Genomic DNA, 21,688 nt, shown 5'->3' on the forward strand with positions numbered 1-21,688 from the left:
ATCAATATTTGTTCAAAGCTTTTATCAAAAAAAAAATTGTTTAAAGTAAATTTTGAAATTAAAATATTTATGTATTTTATATGGTATATAATTTAAATGAGACTTTCTACTTCTATGATTTTTTAATCATTTGTATCTTGTCATAATAAAAATTTTAAACCATGGATCACAAAATTTGAGTGTGAGACTTTTAACATGTTTAGTAATTTATAGTCATTTTTAAAAATTTAAAATATAGCATATACAAAAAACTTTAAATTTTTTTATTATATGGTTAATTTGTTTGTTGAATTTATTTTAATAGTTTGAAATTAAACAAATATGATAGAAAATACATTAATTTTTTATCAAATCTTTATTATTCAAAATCATTAATTGTGATATATATACTTTAGCCACATTAGGCAATCCCGTAATTTTTATTTAAGAAAATAATGAACAACATTAATAATGAATTTATGGTTAATTTAATAAAAGTTTATTATATGTTTAGATGGACCAACATATTTCTCTAAGGATTCTAAGAATCATTACAGTGATGACAAGTACCTAAAAAAAAAGGTTGTAATGTTTTTCAATTAATTTATAAGGGATATAGATGAACACATTCATCACATTAATTTTCAATGAGGAAGTGTGTGGAGCTGGTACAAAGAGCAATGTGGTGCACTAGTCCTAATCCAATGGTAGGTTGTGTCACTGTTAAAGACGGCAAGATTGTTGGCCAAGGCTTTCATCCTAAAGCTGGTCAGCCCCATGATGAGGTAACTACAACGAAAGATGCAGCCTTTCTTACTGGGTTTCTGTAAATGAGAAGACTTTCAATGGTTTCTTGTGCTTCTGATATTTTGCATTGTGTTTTCATGCTGAGATAACAACAAAAGATGCAATCTTGCTTGATGGGTTTCTGTAAATGACAAGACTTTCAGTTATTTCTTGTGTCTCTGATAGATTACACTGTTTTCATTTTAAGGTAACAACAAAAGATGTTGTCTTGCTTGAAGGACTTCTGTAAATGAGAAAATTTTGGATTTTTGTTGTGCTTTGGATAGATTTGCATTGTGTTTTCTTGAATGTGTTATGAGTTGATTTTGTGTTGAACATTGTTAGGTGTTTGCTCTTCGAGATGCTGGAGAGTTAGCCGAGAATGCCACTGCTTATGTTAGCTTAGAACCATGTAACCACTACGGGAGAACACCGCCCTGCACTGAAGCACTGATCAACGCTAAGGTGAAAAGAGTTGTAGTTGGAATGGTTGATCCAAACCCAATCGTTTCTTCTTCAAGTATCAGCCATTTGAAAGATGCTGGAATCGATGTCACTGTTGGTGTTGAGGAAGATTTATGCAAGAAGATGAACGATGGATTCATCCATCGGATGTTAGCATGAAAGCCTTTTCTCTCCTTCAGGTGGTCTATATCTGTCAATGGTTGTTTTCTTGACAAGATGGGAGAAAGAGCTTTGGATACTGGTGGACACTACTCAAAGCTATTACAAGAATATGACGCCATAATACTATCTTCCTCGTTAGCTGATGAACTCTCGAGCATTTCCTCACAAGAAGAAACTGATGTTTCGATCCAACCTATTCAAATCATAGTAGCTAGCAATGCACATCAGTCTCCTATCCTTGCTTCTTCCAACACCGATCCTAAAGTTATACTGTTCACCAAAAAGGAGCTTGATGCAGACTCAGAAACCAGCTATGGTGGAGTGGAAATTGTGGTGTTGGAGGATATAAATTTGGATTCCATCTTGGATTACTGTTATGATCGTGGACTATGCAGTCTCTTGTTGGATTTAAGGGGAGACATCAAAGACCTTGAAGTGCTTTTTAGAGATGGGTTTGAGCAGAGACTGTTGCAGAAGATAGTGGTTGAGGTTTTGTCGGAATGGTGCGCGAGAGATGAGAGATAGATTGCGTCTATGAACTGGTTAGAATCAGTAGCTTTGAGAGATTTGTTGTCAAAGCAATTAGGTGATAGCGTTTTGCTAAAGTGATATCTCTGATGTATGAATGTGTAAGTTCTTCAATTTTATTTTTTTACACCATTGTGTTACTGAAGATCTTACAGATTTCTACCTGCGTTAATAAAAACAAAAATAAATTATTACTTCATCCTTACTAAACTCAGGCAATAAAGTGAATTAATATTGGTGTCGCAACTAATTTTCACATGTTGAAGAAGTGAGTCTACCGTCTTCTATGTGGCATACCCTACTAGTAAGAGCATGATTAATTGGAGGTTCTTAAGAGCTGGTTCTTAGTTTTTAGTTAAAATTTAAGAGACTGTTTCTTATATTCCGCTAAAAATTCTACCCTAAGAACCTCCCATTAATCATGCTCTAATAGGTATCCTATGATCAAATGTTTGTGTAATTTTAAGTATCGATGTATAATAGAATGTGAAGTAACAGTAAAAAAAAATTGATTCTTAATGTCGACTGCATTATATAATGGATAAAAACATTTGACATTTGGTGGAAATTTCTTTTCTTTTTTTTTGGCATGATGGTGGAAATTTCTAAGTGGACAATAAACACTTCATTAAGCATATTGTCTATTTTTTGTTGTTGAAAGCAACATATCCGGAGATGTTTCCTGAAAAAACCATTTTGAGTTGACAATTCTAAATTTCAGTACAATTTCATTAAATTTGAATATTTTTAATTTTAATAGTTTTATCATTGGAAGTACTCTACAAGTAGGCTTTACAAAAAAAAGTACTCTAGAAGTACAATTACATTATTCTATAACCGTGATACATGCATATGATATAAGCGTCCGACATAAAATAGTAGTCTAGTATGTACACAATAAAGAGAAAGACACATTGTAAACTCTATATTGGGGAATGAAAGTTGAAATTGAGCCCAAAAAAGAAAAAAGAGAAACACACATGATAAAGATTAACTTTACAAATTGATGATGGGAACAAAAAAATTAAGGAGCATGTCGATAATGTTCGAGTGGTTCAACAAAGTCCACGCATTGCCTTAGCGAAAAAGTTGACCATACTATCCCCACCAATTTCCATTTCACAAACTTTTTCTTTCATCTTTCTTCTTTTTACATATATTGACAACAATTTTAAGTGTTTTTCCAATGATGACGGTATTCAGATAAAAAGACAATTAGTTATATGAAAGTAATTATGTATGGGCTTACGTTCCCAGCCTTATGATTTCAACAAAAAAATGTCATATCAGTGAAAATAATTATAGCAAGTAAATGTAACTTAAGTACGATTAATTCTACTTAATGATACTGGAGGAACCTAGAAACTGCTATAGAACAGAAAAACAGAACGTGTTGATATTTTCAGTACACCATGTTAATAGTTTATGAAATTTTTAGGTCAAAACCAATTGATTAACTCATACTCTTAACTAATTTAAACTAATGTTTTTTGTTACTAATTTAAACTAATGTTAACAAGTCAAGAATTATATTTAAAGACCTTACTTTTTAAACTTTGTTTTCGTTATCTTCTATATCTGTATACGACCTTTTTCGCCTTTTGGTATATATACCCTTTCTTACTTTTACCTAATAGCACAAGCTAATTATCATTAGGAGAACCAATATGCCACTTAGGCCAACCATAACTTCTTTCTTTATATAAGTGTGGTTAATATTGAGTTTCATAGTATGTGCGAAACACTTCAAGACTAAGAAAAACAAAATGGATCAGAGCCTTTCAAACACTAGTCAGTCAAGATCTGTAGATCGCAAAACGATTGAGAAAAATAGAAGGATTCAGATGAAAGCTCTTTCTTCAGAACTCAACGCTCTTCTTCCTCAAACTTCTAGGGTTTTCCTCTTCTTCTTTATCCTCTGATATGCATTTATAATATGCGATCTCATGTCTAATCTATTAATTCATGTATAAAACCTTTCTTTTTTATATTGGTTAGGCGCCTTTAACACTTCCTGATCAGCTTGATGAAGCTGCAAACTACATCAAGAAGCTACAAGTGAACATGGAGAAAATGACAGAAAGGAAGAGGAAACTTGCTGCGACTGGATCTTCATCCATGTCATCGAGTGTCGATGTCTCTGTGCCTAAAAGGTTGCCAAAAATTGAGATTCAAGAAACCGGTTCGATTCTTCACATCTTTCTTGTGACAAGTGTGGAGCACAAGTTTATATTCTATGAGATCATTAGCGTTCTCTCTGACGAATCAGGAGCTGAGATCACTCACGCTGGATCATCAACTGTTGATGATACCGTCTTCCACACTCTTCATTGCAAGGTATATTAGTAAACTCAAGAAAATATCTGTTTTTGATCTGGAGATATAGGAAAATCAAAATTTGCTATTACTTATATGTTTAAATTAGGTATAATCCATGCAATGGGAGTATGGTCAGAGTTCGGTCACTGAAATAATATATACAGCTTGGTGAAAACACACGTTTTTAATCATTAAAAACCGATTAATAAATCGATACATATTATATTTATTTATTTGCACTCAGAATGCAACACTGCTCTCATCTAGTTGTAAGTATTATTATATATATATATATATTTTAACTTATCTATTATATAAAGAATTTTTATTAAAGATGCACTCAAACTGCAAAGAAACTCCCATCTAGTTGAAATCTATAGATGTCCTCGACCATTATTTTTTGTTTTGTTTTGTTGCTAGTTTGTTAATTTATTTAATAATTTACGTATATAGGTGGAAGATTGTGATTATGGAGCTAGTAGTAGAATTTCTGAGAGTCTGAAGAAACTTGTGAACAATTTCAACTAATATTATCTTTAATAATGTGTACCCTTTTCCCCTCTTCTTGCAGCTTTCTTTTTTTTGTTTGTTTCCGTTCTATATTATTGTTCCTTTTGTTGAATTTTATCTTGTAATGTGAAAGTGATGTTTCATTGTGAGCACAATACATATCTTTTGATCTCTACTAAAAACTGTGGGGATTTATGGAAATTGTGAAAGTGATGGTTCTCATTTAACTATCTTACCATTAGGTACACTTAGAGCCTAAATAGTTCTGCTAATTCGAAATGATATGTTCAATTATGAACAAAATGAAAACAACAAAGACATCATTTTGATTTTTATAAATGCTCCAAAGAACCCTGGGGCTTGATGATATACGGATGTTTTCCGCAATCTCTTAAGATGCAGCTTTATACGTCAAGTTTGATAATTCCAAAATATCTTGACTTATAGATCATCGAAAAAGAAGTTAAAACACATCGTTTCTAGATATTGTTGGCGTCTAACTTGAAGGTGACGTCAATGCCAATACCTCTAGACTTCAAAATATCCGAAAACTGCAAATGCTTTCAAAACTCAAATTTTAAGTAACGTCCCAAATCCTAAGGCCTTTTGTACTTGTTCTACATATTTAATTAGCTCTTAGACCATGCGCAACGGTGAGACTCATTGGAGTCTTTAGCGACAAGTGCATTTCGGATTAATCCTTGATATATTGGATTTAAAAAAAAAAAAAAAAATGACCCTTCACGGGCCGCCACGTAGTCAATGGAACCCGTGAACAGTGTAACGATCAATCCTTACCAAAGGATTTTAAACATTTTTTTTTGCACAAACTCTAAGAAAATGGGCTCCACACTCCATAAGGACTCCCTCAAGAGCTCCCATTGTGGATGCCCTTAAAAAGCCATATACCTACCTTTATCCACAAAATTTTAGTAAAAAGATCTGTTTCACAAAGATAATTTTTTGTGTGTTTCTATAAAAAAATATTATTTAATAACAGAAAATTTCAAATTAAGAAAATTAATTGAGGTTATTAAATTAATATTAATTTAAATTTACTGAAAATCAGTAATCATAGAAATTTATGTATTAATAAAAAATTTTTAGTATGCTTTCTAAAATATGTAAACAATAAAAAATATATTTTAATGGTATAGAGGGAGTATTTGTTTATATGGAGCTCTCTTGTGCTTGCGAAAGTCTAAATCATTCAGCACAACTTCTTCATTTTGCTGGAATCGCCATTTATGCTAGGTATATTGCTTCAACAACTTAATATAGTAATATATCTGTAAATTTATATATATAGTTTGGCAGTTAAATCTGTTTGTTCCGCATTGGAGCAATGAGTTCTCTTATGCACAGGATTAATTCTATTAATCCAGGTCATTTTTCTTCTGTCACAAAATGTTACACACTGATTCACTGTCGAACCGAAATTAGAAAACTCTAACCAAATGGATCCAATGAAACTTTTCCACTAAGCATTCAGTTTTTTTATATTTGTTTTTAACAAATCACACCAAATTATTAACTAATAATCGCAGCAACTTCAACAGAAATCATAAACAAACCCCGCAAAGCATCCTTTTAAATAGTTCATCTCTGAAGCCTTCAATGTCATAAAAACATACTGAAGGACATAATAAGCAGTAAGCAAAAGCAAAATCTAAAAAGAAAAAAGAAGAATAACACAAATGGATCCGAACACAAAAACAATTATGATTTTCGCATTGTTTTTTCTCTGTTTATCTTTCCCCAGTATTTCACTGGCTAACGATGCTGAAGCCGGTATGTTATCTTTTGTGAAATCAAGTTTTTTTCTTGTATCATAACTTAATACATATGATTTTAATCATGAAAACAGACGATGAAACACCATTTACGTACGAACAAAATCCAGAGAAGGGACCAGAGGGATGGAGCAAAATAAATCCTCATTGGAAAGTTTGTAACAATGGAAAATTACAATCTCCGATCGATCTCACTAACGCAAGAGTCAGTCTTATTCATGATGAAGCGTGGAGAAGAGAATACAAACCAGCCCCGGCTGTTATTATGAACAGAGGACATGACGTTATGGTGAAGATCATTTTTTTGCTTGACTATATTTTCATTACACTAACCATATGCATGCATGGTTAGATGATTCTAATAATAACAATGAAAAAAAAATAAAAGGTATCGTGGAAAGGAGATGCTGGAAAGTTAACGATACGTGAAATGGAGTTTAAATTGGTGCAATGTCATTGGCATTCACCGTCTGAGCATACTGTTAACGGAACTCGGTTCGTGTTTTCTTGTCTCTTGATCACAATGAGCTCACAACACCATATTTTCCAAGAAAATTAAAACATATGACTGTTATTTTTATTTTATTTGTAAATGTGTTACAGTTACGACCTGGAGCTTCACATGGTTCACACGAGTGCTCGAGGCAGAATCGCAGTGATTGGAGTTCTTTATAAACTGGGCAAACCTAATGAATTCCTCACAAGGGTATAATAATATTAATTTCATTTATATGAAAGATTTGAGTTTATAACATTTTCTAAGAGTTTTTATTTTATTTTAAATGCAGTTACTCGATGGATTAAAAACAGTGGGAAAAGAAGAGAAGGATCTAGGGATTGTGGATCCAAGAACCATTAGATTTCAAACCAAGAAATTCTATAGATACATTGGCTCTCTCACTGTTCCTCCATGCACTGAAGGTGTTATTTGGACCGTCGTCAAAAGGGTATATTTTTTATTAATATATAATAATCTTTTTATTTATTAGAAATGAAAATTTTGGTAATTTTAAAAAGGGAAATTTGTATATGCAGGTGAATACAATATCAGTGGAGCAAATTGCAGCTTTGAGGAACGCCGTTGACGATGTAAGTACTCGGAATTGCAAAAGGCGGTTTCATTAGCTGATATTGAGTTAATGATAATCTATTACTACTAATCATTCAAAAAATTCAACAGGGATATGAGACAAATTCAAGACCGGTTCAAGACACAAATGGAAGACCGGTTTGGTTCTTTGATCCAAATGTTTGAATTATTTTATTAAACTTTTTGTAATTTCCAGATTATTCGAGTTTAAATAAAAGCTATCAATGGATTGGGTCAATGCATTGGAACTGAGCTTTTTTCAAAATGTAAAATCGCAAACACGAAAACACACAAAATACGGAAAATTATGCAGATTTTAATCATTCACTCATATATTACCAAGTGTTTGAGCCAGTCTCGTCCAAAAGGGGGTATATTAGGAAGATATCATTCATATAATTAACACTTAACGAATGAAAAAGCTGATAGATCTACATATTTTGTTTTCAAGTGTTTTGTCTCTTTATGTATTGCTCTGTTTCTAAGCTACGCTTCTTCTCTTATATGTGAAGATGCAATCGTATATATAAGATCATCTATGGCAACTTCTTGATTTTTTTTATACGGCAGTTATGTTCAAAATATCAGTTTATATTTCTTCTATCAGTCTCGGCTTCGACCAACATATTCGTTGTCGAATGTTACAAAAATTAATAGACGCTGTAACTGGGGTTCGGCAGTACTCCGATAAATTTATCTTATTTTCCACAAAAATGTTAATGCCTTTTATTCGAGCTTACTTGTGAAGTAATGCTTATCACAGGCTAGGCGGCTAATAATTTTTTGAGTCTTTTGACCGTTAACTTCTCGTTTGAGCTATCAGTTTAGGAACCATCTTAATTAAATTTTATTTAAAAAATATCCATTGTGCACTCTGTCTTGATAGTTTCACCTGGTTCTGATGGTGCTGTTCATCTTCAACAATCTTGAGTTAATGCATGACTCTACTTGTCTGCCTTTCGATCATCTTATCCCTTCTGATAACTGACTGGGTCTAAATTGTAATGGGTTGCTTTCTATTTGTTCAGAACTGAATCCTTTCAATTTCCATCTTGATCTCTCTTCGATTCAAATATATTAAAAACAAAGTATTTTCATCCGGTTCACGGCATCAACACTGCTACATTCAGTTAGGATCTTACGAATCTTAACTTGGATTGATTATATCAGAAAACACCTTCGACAAGTTTCTACACAAGATTTCTCACTTCCAATTACATGTTGGATAAGCTTGAAAGATACTTGAGATACAAGTTTCCTATTCTCTAATTAGTTGTGTTTATCTAAAGAGAATAGGAAATATATAGTTGAGTTAATCCTAATGAGTTTAGGATAAATTAAGTGTTATATAAGGAGATGCAAGAGTGTTGCATAACTTGTGAGTTTTAGAGTTTGTGATTGAGAGCTTAAGGTTTTGTGGTAGTTTCCTTAAGAGATTAATAAGAGAGAATACTTATTAAGAGTTTGTGTTTGTGTGTTTTTGAGACCTGATTTCAATATTTGGTATCAGAGCCATACAAAACCATGGGTGATATTGTTGCTGCGACAGGAAGAGATAAAGATGGTGGAGGACTTTCAACGATCAAGTGTCCTATGCTCACCGCAACAAACTATACAGTATGGTCTATGAGGATGAAGATTACGCTACGAATACATAAAGTTTGGGAAGTTGTCGAAGCTGATTCGAAGAATGGTGAGAAGAACGACATGGCGCTAGGACTGTTGTTCCAATCAATTCCCGAGAGTCTTATCTTACAAGTTGGAGAACTTGAGACGGCGAAAAAGGTGTGGGAAGCAATCAAGACGAGACATGTAGGGGCTGAAAGAGTAAAAGAGGCTCGGCTACAAACGCTTATGACCGAGTTCGATCGGTTAAAGATGAAAGACTCCGAGAGTATTGATAATTTTGGAGGCAAATTGTCCGAGCTAGATTCGAAATCAGCTGCAATGGGTGTAACAATCGAAGAAGCTAAGTTGGTTAAAAAGTTTCTCATGAGTCTTCCACGGAAGAAGTACATACATAGTGTTGCTTCTCTCGAGCAAGTCCTTGATCTTAACATAACTAGCTTTGAAGATATTCTAGGACGTTTAAAAGCATACGAGGAGCGCATCGCCGAGGAAGAAGAGGTTAATGAGGATCAAAGCAAGTTGATGTATGTGGATGGACAAGCAAATCGATATCAACAAGATCAAACAAACCAATATCAGCACGAGCAAACTAACCGTGATTATAATGCCGACCAATACAGAGGTAGAGGTAGAGGAGGTCGTTTCAACAGAGGAAGGGGTCGCAGACGTTATAATGGAGGAAGAGGTGACTATAATGGAGGTAGAGGCGATGGAGGAAGAGATGCATCACGCATCACTTGTTTTCGTTGCGATAAAATAGGTCACTTCGCGATGCATTGCCCGGACCGCTTGTTGAAACTATAAGAAGCGCAAGAGACTGATAATACATCAACACAAGAAGCTGATGAGCTCATGATGCATGAAGTGGTGTTATTAAACGAGAAGAACATAATGCCAGAGAAGTATGAGACAAACACAGGCGAAGAATACTTGTGGTATCTCGATAATGGTGCTAGTAATCATATGACGGGAGATAAGAGGTATTTCTCTAAGTTAGACGATACAGTTACGGGAAAAGTACGTTTTGGTGATGATTCTCGGATAGATATCAGAGGCAAAGGAACAATCTCATTCGTTGATTTGAACGGTGAATCAAGAATAATGACAGATGTGTATTTCATTCCCGAATTGAGAAGCAACATCATTAGCCTGGGGCAAGCTACAGAAGCTGGATGTGACATAAGGTTGGGAGGAGAGTTATTGACTATGCATGATCAGAACAATAAGCTACTTGTTACTGCTAAACGATCAAAAAATCGATTATACAAAGTACGTATGGGAGTTAAAACCACGACGTGCCTTCATCTATCCACGGAAAGGAAGTCAAGTAGATGGCATGCACGTCTAGGCCATGTAAACTTGGAGACCATACGCAATATGATGCAAAGAGAGCTGGTTCTAGGAATACCAAGTGTTAAACTCGAGAAAGAAGTGTGTGGTTCCTGCTTGCTTGGGAAACAAGCAAGACAAACTTTTCCCAAAGCGACTTCCTACAGAGCTTCAACGGTGCTGGAACTCCTACATGGAGATCTTTGTGGACCCATAACACCAGGAACACCTGCGGGAAAGAGATATATCTTCGTAGTCATCGACGATCACACGAGATACATGTGGTCTATGCTTCTAAGAGAGAAAAGTGAAGCTTTTGAGAGCTTCAAGAGGTTGAGGAGTGCAATAGAACAAGAAACAGGGGGGAAAATACAAGTCTTCCGGTCAGACAGGAGAGGAGAATTCGTGTCTCAAGAATTCAATACGTTTTGTGATGGCGCAGGCATACGACGTCACCTCACGGCACCGTACACGCCTCAACAAAACGGCGTCGTTGAGCGGAGAAACCGCACGATGATGGAGATGGCAAGGAGTATGTTGAAGCATATGCACATGCCTAACTACCTTTGGGGGGGGGAAGCTATACGTCATGCTACATATCTCCTTAATAGAGTAGCCACGAGGGCTTTAAAAGAGAAGACGCCATATGAAGTGTTCCGCGAGAAAAGGCCTAACGTCAGCCATCTTCGAGTATTTGGGTGTATTGGATATGCAAAAATCGATGGTGCAAAGCTGAAGAAGCTTGATGATAGGTCTCGTATGTTGGTGCATCTAGGGACAGAGCCTGGATCAAAAGCTTATCGCTTGTACGATCCAAACTCTCGAAGAATTGTTGTAAACAGAGATGTCGTTTTCGATGAAGAAAAGGGATGGAACTGGAGTAGAGAGAGCTCAGAAGCACAAGGCAATGAGAGCTTTGACGTGGTAATTGATGATCATGGGAAAATCGAAAATAAAACCTTAGAGGATACGGTCAAGCAAGAGCCCATCGAGGAAGAAGTTGTCGAAGCCGAGGAAGAAGAGAATGAGATGGAGCCACCATCCTTAAGGAGATCCGAGAGACAAACGACACAGCCTAAGTACCTTGATGATTACGTTCTGTTGGCAGAAGAGCTAGGGGAAGAAGTACTAATGTATATAAATAACGAACCGAGGAACTTTGAAGAAGCTAAAGGTTCGAGAGAATGGACTAAGGCGTGTGAAGAAGAGATTGACTCGATCATCAAGAATAAAACGTGGATAATGGTCGATCTTCCTAATGGAGCACAAGCAATTGGGCTAAAGTGGGTGTTCAAACTCAAACGCAACTCCGATGGAAGCATCAACAAATACAAAGCTCGACTTGTCGCAAAAGGATATGTACAACAATACGGAGTTGACTTTGAAGAGGTATTTGCACCTGTGGCACGAATTGAAACAATAAGATTGTTGATCAGTCTCGCGGCAACTAACGGATGGGAAGTGCATCACCTCGACGTAAAGACCGCCTTCTTGCACGGAGAACTCAAAGAGATCGTGTACGTATCCCAACCGGAAGGGTACGAGAAGAAGGGACAAGAGAATAAGGTTTACAGGCTCAATAAAGCTTTATACGGCTTGAGACAGGCGCCAAGGGCCTGGAACCATAAACTCAACACGATTCTTATGGAGCTCGGGCTCCATAAGTGCTCGAAAGAGCCGTCAGTATACAGAAAGATGGTGAAAGGAGAGCTTCTTGTGGTGGCAGTGTATGTTGACGATTTGTTCGTAACAGGAACATGCAAGAAGCTTATAGATGAGTTTAAAGATGGGATGTTTCGACATGAGTGACTTAGGGAGATTAACATATTACCTCGGGATGGAGGTGTGTCAAAGCGATTGGGGAATCACTTAAAATCAGAGTCGTTATGCGTTAAGGATACTCGAAGAAGCCGGTATGTCTAAGTGTAATCCAACACAATCACCTATGGAGATCAGGCTTAATTTATCTAAGGCAGAGGAAGAGAAGGAGATCGATGCAACAAGGTTTCGGAAACAGATTGGTTGCTTGAGATACTTACTTCACACTAGGCCTGATCTATCGTTTGTTGTGGGTGTGTTAAGCCGGTATATGCACAGCCCTCAGGAGTCTCATGGTGTCGCGTTAAAACAATGTTTGAGGTATCTACAAGGCAGCACTGGATATGGTTTACGGTTTGAGAGATCATTGAACAGAGTACCTCGACTGATCGGGTATAGTGATTCAAGTTACAACGTTGATCCTGACGACGGACGAAGCACAACGGGTCACATCTTCTATTTTGGCAGGAGCCCAATCACATGGTGTTCGACCAAACAAGAAACTGTCGCATTGTCAAGCTGCGAGGCCGAGTTCATGGCTGGTACGGAGGCAGCTAGACAAGCTATATGGCTTCGAGATTTGCTAAGCGAAATCACTGGTCAAGTGGAGCAGAAGGTTATAATTATGATCGATAATCAATCTGCGATTGCCCTAACCAAAAATCTGGTATTTCATGGGAGAAACAAACACATACTAACGAGATATCACTTTATCAGAGAATGTGTAGAGAACGGGCAAGTTGAGGTAGAACACGTTCCGGGAAGTGAACAAAAGGCAGATATCTTGACAAAGGCTTTAGGGAAAGTCAAGTTCCGAGAAATGAGAAAGTTCATAGGAGTACAAGAGTTGGAGTATAAGAACTTCAAGCTTAGGAGGGAGAATGTTGGATAAGCTTGAAAGATACTTGAGATACAAGTTTCCTATTCTCTAATTAGTTGTGTTTATCTAAAGAGAATAGGAAATATATAGTTGAGTTAATCCTAATGAGTTTAGGATAAATTAAGTGTTATATAAGGAGATGCAAGAGTGTTGCATAACTTGTGAGTTTTAGAGTTTGTGATTGAGAGCTTAAGGTTTTGTGGTAGTTTCCTTAAGAAATTAATAAGAGAGAATACTTATTAAGAGTTTGTGTTTGTGTGTTCTTGAGACCTGATTTCAATATTACACTCATTTGGTTTTACAAGGAAAATCAAAGAAGAATATAGTAAGAGCTAAACCTATAAGGACTTCGTCTCTCTAGCTTATCTTTCTAAGAGATGTCATTGTAGCATGCTCAAAGCAACTTAAGAGGACAGAAAATATAGTCTTCCATTTTATAAAATGAGACCCACAAAACCTTAAAATCTTGTATATTGGACTGTATTTTAATTTGTAGCTCAAGATAGAGTTGGTTGAAGTCTAATCTTTAAATCATTTGCATCTTTCTATTGGGCCTATGAAATGAAACCATTATGAATGTATAACATTTTGATCTACAAATATTGCTTTATTGAGTATCTTGTCTTCTTGATATTGGGTATTGCTATGTATTCTCACAAGATGTATCCAAATATGAAAAAGACCCAAAATATATGATACACCAATGAAACACATGCGTGAACGCGCATGCTCAAACACATTGTCTTTTCTCTCTTAATAAAGCACTAAAAATTCCTTAGTTAAGTTTCCTCTCTTGATAAAGCACACTATTACATTCTTTGTAGATTTAAAGTATCTAGGCGCGCGGTTTGTATATTTCAAAAAATATTTCATATAAAATCTTTCCTACTATTGTTTCATGACTTTCTTACTTTCATTGTATGTGATAGTCAATTCAACGCTTTCTAAACATTTCTTTCTCTCCAGAAATTTTTTGAAAAACCAATGAGACCGCGCGTGTGCATTCACACGCGAGCATAGTCTCTTTCATAATAAACACCTATGGTTTCTGTTGTTTTGCTTAGAATTAGTATTAAACTCTTCCTATATCTAGATTTTGTTTTTCTTTATATGATTTGACTCATTCAGTAACATTGACTTGCTTGTCTAATTTCCACATACAGACAAGTTAAGACTTAAGAATAAGAGAGCCTTGTTTATTGACTAAGCTTTAGCTAAGGTTTAATGTTTGAAGATATACTCATGACTTTATTAACACACAATCTTGGCACGTGAGAAAAAACGTATCTCTCCTTCAATATCAATACCCTATATAAGAAGACACCCCCACAACAACAACAACAACAACAACAATTAGATCTTGAGAGAAATGGATAAATTGGTGAGTGTAAAGAAGCCTTCTCGTCGAATGTGTCCAAGGTGCCACTCTCACAATACCAAGTTCTGTTACATCGTCAACTCGTCTCAACCGCGCTACACCTGCAGGCATTGTCGTCGATTTTGGATTCATCGTTGGGCTTTAAGGAACATACCGATGGGTGGAGAAAGAGGCCGTAAAACCAAGCGACCAAAGATAGATCAACCATCTGTTTCTCAGGTGAATTCTGTTGAGAACCATTTTGGTTCTTTGTCTGTTGTTCTGGCGCTTCCAGCTCGAAATGCTCCACCAATGGATCACATGGAGGTCTCTGATGGATCATTTTACCAAGGTTATCACGATGTTGGATCCAATGGCGCAAATCAGGAGGATCCAAACAAGAATCTTAATGCCAGCACTGATCAAATGATCAAGAACAACAACGTCTGAAACAAGCGTGTGTTTAGATCCTCCTATCATGGTCCTTGAATTAAAGCCGTTTTACCCGTTTTCTCTTTTTCTTAAGCTAATAATGTTTCAGTTTTTCTTGTTGGGTCTTCTTGTTTTATCTCATCAGCTCTGTTGAGTCTTTTTTTCTTAAGTTTAAGTTTTATAAGTTTGCATCTTTGTTTCCCTAAAGATTCAGACATAAGTTACTTGTCTGGTCTTTTTAATAATATATATAACTAAGCATTACCAGTTCATTGTGTGTTCCACAACCGATGAGTAAGAGAGAGATATGTGTTCCCAAGTATTTTATGTTTTCCTCTGTTTTAGCCTTTTCTATGTTTTTATAATTATGCATAATCACATAATAATATAAGTAGGAATTGAAATAGTGTACAAATAATAAGGTAAATCTATGGTTATGTCTAAAATATTAAACTTGTATTTCTTCTATCAATCTAAGTTTCTACAGAAGACTGCTGAGGGATTCGTTGTTAGAGTTTCACCCTTGCCGTTAGGTCTAGGCCTTAGATTCGTACGACATACGTAAATATGTAATTATATGATTAGTAAAAAAAAGTATTCTTTTCTTTTTTTGAAAGAATGTTAAATTAATTCAAGCAAAAAAACTGTTTTACACTTTGTGTTACATTGGAGCTGAAGTTTTTAATAAAATCTAATCAAAAGCTGAGTCTTGAATAGTTATCGAGTGGCAAACCATTTGGTTAAACCTCCTGAGTGAGCCTTGTCACGGATGGAGGAGAGCCTGTTACGAACAATCTTGTCCACCATTTGAATTAGTTGGTCAGGGGTCCGTGGATTCTCCCCATGTTTACGCTGGTTTCGTTCTCTCCATATTGCATATAGAGTGGCTTGGAACACATATCTCAGTAGGAAAAGGTCAGTCGCGTCTCTGTTTTTGTCATGCAATAGTTGTATTATTTGGTCCCACTGGTGGGTATAGCTCATCTGCATCAACTTCTGAGCTAAATCTTTCCAAACTCGTCGTGAGAAACTGCAGGCAAAGAACAAATGGTTCCTTGACTCCACCGGTACATTGCAGAACACGCAAGAGCTGGGATGATTAGTGTTCCATTGCTGAACCCTGTCTCCAGTTGCAAACCTGTTTCGGATTGCAAGCCAAGCCATGAAAGAGTATTTTGGAGTATGAAAAGCAAACCAGATCCCAGCGTACCAGTTCACTTTCGGTTGTGGCCCTCGTATCATTTTCCAAGTCTCCTTGGAGTTAAAGACCGATTTGTACTTGTCTTCTCTTTTCCACAGCTTGATATCTTCCCCTTCCAGGAGACCTCTCTCTTTGATACTCTGAATATGATCTTCTATGTCATTTAAAGTCGCCACTCTATGCCTTCGTCGACGATGTGATTTGATGACTGTGTCGACTGTTGCTTCTAGTCTTATGCCCAGATCAATACAACCTCTACTGCCTGTAATGTCAAATAACCTCCCAGCCGGGGTCCAGGTATTGAACCAGAAAGATGTTGTTTCCCCATTTTGTATCTCAGATTTCAAAAACTCCTTGGCAACATCCCGATATTTCAAGAGTTTCTTCCATATCCATGAACCTAGAGTAGATGTCTCCTTAACTGTCCATATAGAACCCTTTCTTATCAGGTAACTCTTGACCCATTTGACCCATAAAGACGATGGAGAAGAGGCTAGCCTCCACAAGAGTTTCAGTTTTATCCCAATCGGTTTCAGTTAGTTCGGTTCGATTATAATTTCACCAAAAAAATTATGATCAGTTCGAGTTTTTGGTTAGTTTTGGTTCTTTAATTTTGCCAAAACAAACCCTATTTTGGACTAGATTAAATTTTGGTTTAATTTTTTTTTTAAAACTAGCATAATATTATAGAAAACTGATTCACAAAACTATAGAAAAAATGTTTTTCTGATTTTTTCTTATAAATAACAATGTTTGTAAAATGGCACACCATATACGATATGAAGAGTTCATATTATAGACATAATTACTTCATAAACTGATATGCAACCAAATATGGTATAATTTTTATTTCCATAAATCTTCTAGATATTGTACTATGCTATGTATGAAATATTTAAATTTTATTTTAAAAATAATTTTATTTCTCTAACAGATATAATATCGTTCGGTTATTTATATGATTTATAATTTAATTATCATATCAGAATGCTATCTAAAATCATTCTGCAACAAAATTAAGAAACAGTTTTGCTTTCTGTGAGATTTATAGAACTTCAACATGTTACATTTTTTTAAAAAAATATCCAGTTCTCTTATTGTAGTTTAAAGTTGACATGAAAATTACACGTATTATTTTTATAGTGTTATATTATCATGCACATACATAAAATTTTATCACACAAAACTTTTGAAAAATCAACAAGCAAAAAATAAACAGATTAAAATATTTTATTTTTTATAATCAACTGTAAACATTTTTTCTTTTCATTATATATTTAATTTTTTTATTGAATTTTTATTTGTTTATATAAAATTTTAAAAGTTGTTTTTGTTAATTTATATATTCATTGATTTTATTTAATACTCAAATAATATTATGAACTATGTGATTTATATCTAATTATAAACTAGTATCTATTAAAATTATATTCACCGCTTTAATAATTTGATTACAAAATTATCCTTTTAAACTTAAAATATTTTAAACTAATTTATATTTATTTAATATTTAATTAAATTTAACAATGCGCATAACACATAACAACATCTAACTAAAATCTTTTTTTTTGTCAACAACTAAAATTATAATTTATTGATTTAGGGTGTTGCCACTTTTTAAAAATTGGTTATCTTTATTAAATTTTTTTAATTGTGGTGTAGTAAATGTTATCTTTTGTATCAAGTATCGTTGTGTTAGTTACCTACATACTCCCTCTGTTTTTTAATGTTACATATTCTAGATTTTTCACACATTTTAATAAAACACATTAAATTTACATATTTTTTTGTGTTTATCTTTGTTTCATAATTTTAAGCCAATAACAATTCAGTAAGTGCAATTAAGTTTTTTGAAATTTGCAATTAGTTAATAAAACATGTCTTGAAAATGTAAAAAATGGATCTTTTTAAAACAAATTTTTTTTCTAGAATATGTAATATTCAGGAACAAACAGAGGGAGTATATATTTATTTATTTATTTTTTCTCTTATAGGATAATATATTTCTGATGCAATAATAAATCACTTGTTAACACATAAATTTCCGTTTTCGTTTAGTAATTTAGTTTATTTTCTCAAACTGAAGTATTTAGATTTATATAAAAATTGGTTGCGGTCAAAATTTCTCCAAAATGCTCGTAAACGTACTTGTTAACGCATGTGCTTTCCCTCTTCTTCTTTATTTTTACAAAGATAGACGTTGAACTAAACGCATATGTGTGTCTTTCCATTTAATAATTCAGTAGATTTTTTTTTTTCCGAGCTTCAGTAGATTTTCTTGAATTTGGAATTCAAATAAAAGCTTGCGGAGTCGAAATTTCCACCAAATGGTCGCAAATGCATGTTTTTATATAATTTGTCTTAACAAATCATTATTAAATTAATCTCTAAACAAGTTTGTTTTCTAAGTAAAAAAATGTATGATCCTCAACACAGTAGAACCAATTTCAAACACGAAACTACTAGCCCAACACTTCATTAGTAAAAGCAACATAATTTGCACATAATCGAATCTACGACCTATTCCAAATCACAAAATACTCTATCCACTAAGCTACTTATATTTTCTATCTATTCAAGTTATTTATCTATATGATTGTCAGTTTTCAGGAAATAAGTTAACTGATTTATAAAAAAAGAATCCTGTTATGGCTTAATTTCTTGTTTTTTATTTTATTTTGGGTGTTGTTGTCTAAACCATTCAGATCCTCACCAGTTGCATAAATGTTAAACTAAAACAATAAATCATGTAAATAAATATTTACACATACTCTTCCTCATAGTTGATAGTGATCCCTCGCTGCTTATAGTTCTGCCTTAAATTGTCATTATACTACTCTCAATGTCTCCAGATTTTGTTAATGTTAATACAACTGACTCAGTTAACCATATCTTCTGGATTCTGCATTAATCATATACGGACAAGAGTTTAGAGTGAGAGAGCCTTGGATTTTAACTAAGCTTAGCCTAAGGTTTATAGTGTGTAGCTAGATCTTCAGATTTTATGAATACACAACTTTTGACACGTTTTCTCATAATCTCACTCTTATAAAACCCGAAACGTGTATCTTCTTCAATTTTCACGCCCTAATAGCCTATATAAGTAGACACCCTCACAACACCAAATATCATAGCAAAAACAACAACAAATCCCAGTAAATATCTTGACAGAAATGGATAAGTTGAATGTTTTTGTGAGGGGAGACAATCAAGTGAATGAAGAGAAGCCTCCAGCTCGAGTGTGTCCACGGTGTGACTCTGACAATACCAAGTTCTGTTACTACAACAACTATAGCTTGTCTCAGCCGCGCTACTCCTGCAAGAATTGTCGTCGATACTGGACTCATGGTGGGACTTTAAGGAACATACCGATTGGTGGAAGTGGCCGTAAAACCAAGCGTCCAAAGATAGATCAACCATCTGCTGAGAATCAACAGGTTAATAATCACCAACCTTTCTTACATGGTCAAGAAACTAACGAGTTTGTTGGAACTTTTAATGGTTCTTCTTCTTCTGATGTTGTTGTTGGAAACCATTTCGGTTTTCATGAGATTCATGGTGCTATGGTAAACAATGTGCCTCCAGTTCGAAGTTTTCCACCAATGGAGGCATTACATATCTCTGATGTATCATCTCGACAAGATTATTACGACGTTGGATCCAATGATTTGATTGATAATCCTTTGATAAACCGCCCAACTGAAGATGATTTAAACATGTGGAACGAGAGCTACAACAACACTATGAACGTGAATCATAATGCCAGCACGAGTGGAAGGAGGGGATATCTTTAAGCACTCATCTCATGAATGGAATCAGAGACAAATGTGTGTTTACCCGTTGAATCATAACCGCTTTACCCGTTGTCTCTTTATCTTAAGCTAATAATGTTTCAGTTTTTATTTTATGCATTATTCTTCCTTTTTTTCCTATAATTTTTTATGTTGGGTTTCTTTTCGTAGTGTTGAAAGTTTGCATCTTTGTTTCCCAAAAGAGTCAACATCGAATGTTTGTCTGATCTTTCCTTATATAATTAATATAAATTATTATTTAGTCGTGACCTTCGTTATATTGTGCCAATACATTTTTTTATGCTTGTAGCTTATAAGCAGGGTTGAGACTCTGACATCTGAACTTAAGTTCATGAAACACCAATTTTACGCGCCAAAATTCATATAAAAATGTAAAGACATCAACAAATTTTAGTGTGATATTTTATGGACAGATAATTTTTTTATGCTTCACGCATAAATACTAAGGGTCGGACCTGCTTGTAAGTGAGATGTTGTTTCAGTTTCTTTTTCAAATGAGTTTGTTTTAGATTGAATTTCTATTGTCATTGACAGATAGAGTACTCTATATGATAATAGTGATAACCATTATTCAGAACATGGTTGATATTAAACGAGACAGATAATTCAAATATACATCTAAGAAGTCAACTAAAGTCAATAGGTTAGTCCAAATAACGTGGTTTTCTACCAAAAAAATACAGATGTGGTTTTCTATAACTGATGACGTATCAATAATGATGTAATAAGTACAAATTACTCTAAATGTTAGTCTTCATTTTCCATCTTGTATAGTCTTTTTAGGTGATGTGTCTAAAAATTAAGTGTCAAAATAATGAATTTCTATATTTTAACATTTTAATTGGTTTTTTGCCGGAATATGTAATTATGTATGGATAAAATCTAAACCCATAAAATAAATATATCAAATTCTTATTGTTGGTAAGCCAAAATAGTTGTTCTCTCAGATTTCCTAGAGCCAAACAGCCACATTCAGAAAAGAAATCTAATGATATTAAGGAAAATCTAACTACAAACAAGGACATACAAGACTTCCAGATTTTGTGATCGACACGTGGATAGGACGGGTTACAGATTACCACGAGATTCAGACGCGGAAAAGCTATCTTCTGTCAGTTATCGATTCCGACAGAGATTAGAGTCATAGAGATGACGTCTTCCACAGCAAATTTGACACGTGCATCTCATCTCTTTTTTTTTTTTTTAATCGAACATTTTCTCTTTTTTTTCTTCTTAACATAGTTTTTTTTTTTTGGTAAAAATGTTAAAAGTTTTTAACATAGTTGTTTTTCTATTGTATTCAAAAGTTCGCAAGACCCATCATCAATTTCTCTCTAATTTCGATTTTTTTACTTGTTATTTTTTTGTTGCGTGTAATTCGCAAGAGATTATAGAGAAATCCAGAGGTTTTAATTAAAAATCTCTTCAAAATTTTAAAAAAATCTAGCGACAAAGAACAATTAAGACGTATAATACACGTGTCCATGCATTCAATTAAAAAGCTAATGACGGTACTAAACGTCAAAAATGAATGCCCTTGGACGTGGGTAATTACACAAAACCATTTACATATATATATGAGCTTCATATCTCAAGCA

At 34.4% G+C, this 21,688-nt stretch overlaps 3 protein-coding genes and 1 pseudogene across 3 annotated transcripts; 3 read left to right on the forward strand and 1 right to left on the reverse strand.

The window, feature by feature from the left end:
- Positions 1-452: 452 nt before the first annotated feature.
- On the forward strand, positions 453-3,333 carry LOC106421139 (annotated as a pseudogene).
- A 227-nt stretch (positions 3,334-3,560) lies between these two features.
- LOC106421108 (transcription factor bHLH162-like) lies at positions 3,561-4,979 on the forward strand. The gene is made up of 3 exons (XM_013861953.3): positions 3,561-3,815; positions 3,919-4,257; positions 4,693-4,979. Exons 1-3 carry the CDS (start codon positions 3,687-3,689, stop codon positions 4,765-4,767), a joined length of 543 nt encoding a protein of 180 aa, XP_013717407.2. The 5' UTR covers positions 3,561-3,686; the 3' UTR covers positions 4,768-4,979.
- A 10,815-nt stretch (positions 4,980-15,794) lies between these two features.
- On the reverse strand, positions 15,795-16,606 carry LOC106421062. Its single transcript, XM_013861913.2, has 2 exons — positions 16,585-16,606; positions 15,795-16,540 (listed from the first exon to the last, which is right to left on the reverse strand). Exons 1-2 carry the CDS (start codon positions 16,604-16,606, stop codon positions 15,795-15,797), a joined length of 768 nt encoding a protein of 255 aa, XP_013717367.1.
- A 1,736-nt stretch (positions 16,607-18,342) lies between these two features.
- Positions 18,343-20,333, forward strand: LOC106374946 (dof zinc finger protein DOF4.4-like). The gene has a single exon (XM_013814863.3). It carries the CDS (start codon positions 19,452-19,454, stop codon positions 20,070-20,072), a length of 621 nt encoding a protein of 206 aa, XP_013670317.2. The 5' UTR covers positions 18,343-19,451; the 3' UTR covers positions 20,073-20,333.
- The last annotated feature ends 1,355 nt before the right edge of the window (positions 20,334-21,688 follow it).

Source organism: Brassica napus, chromosome C7, assembly GCF_020379485.1.
Source record: "Brassica napus cultivar Da-Ae chromosome C7, Da-Ae, whole genome shotgun sequence".
Taxonomy (NCBI): Eukaryota; Viridiplantae; Streptophyta; class Magnoliopsida; order Brassicales; family Brassicaceae; genus Brassica; species Brassica napus.

Bases quoted from the DNA above. Each gene is read 5' to 3' on its own strand.
- LOC106421108 (XM_013861953.3), top strand. From the start codon at position 3,687: ATGGATCAGAGCCTTTCAAACACTAGTCAGTCAAGATCTGTAGATCGC. The intron at 3,816-3,918 runs GTTTTCCTCTTC...TATATTGGTTAG, and splicing joins TTCTTCCTCAAACTTCTAGG to GCGCCTTTAACACTTCCTGA. The intron at 4,258-4,692 runs GTATATTAGTAA...TTACGTATATAG, and splicing joins TCCACACTCTTCATTGCAAG to GTGGAAGATTGTGATTATGG.
- LOC106421062 (XM_013861913.2), bottom strand. From the start codon at position 16,606: ATGGGGAAACAACATCTTTCTG. The intron at 16,541-16,584 runs GTTCAATACCTG...TTGACATTACAG, and splicing joins GGGGAAACAACATCTTTCTG to GCAGTAGAGGTTGTATTGAT.
- LOC106374946 (XM_013814863.3), top strand. From the start codon at position 19,452: ATGGATAAGTTGAATGTTTTTGTGAGGGGAGACAATCAAGTGAATGAA.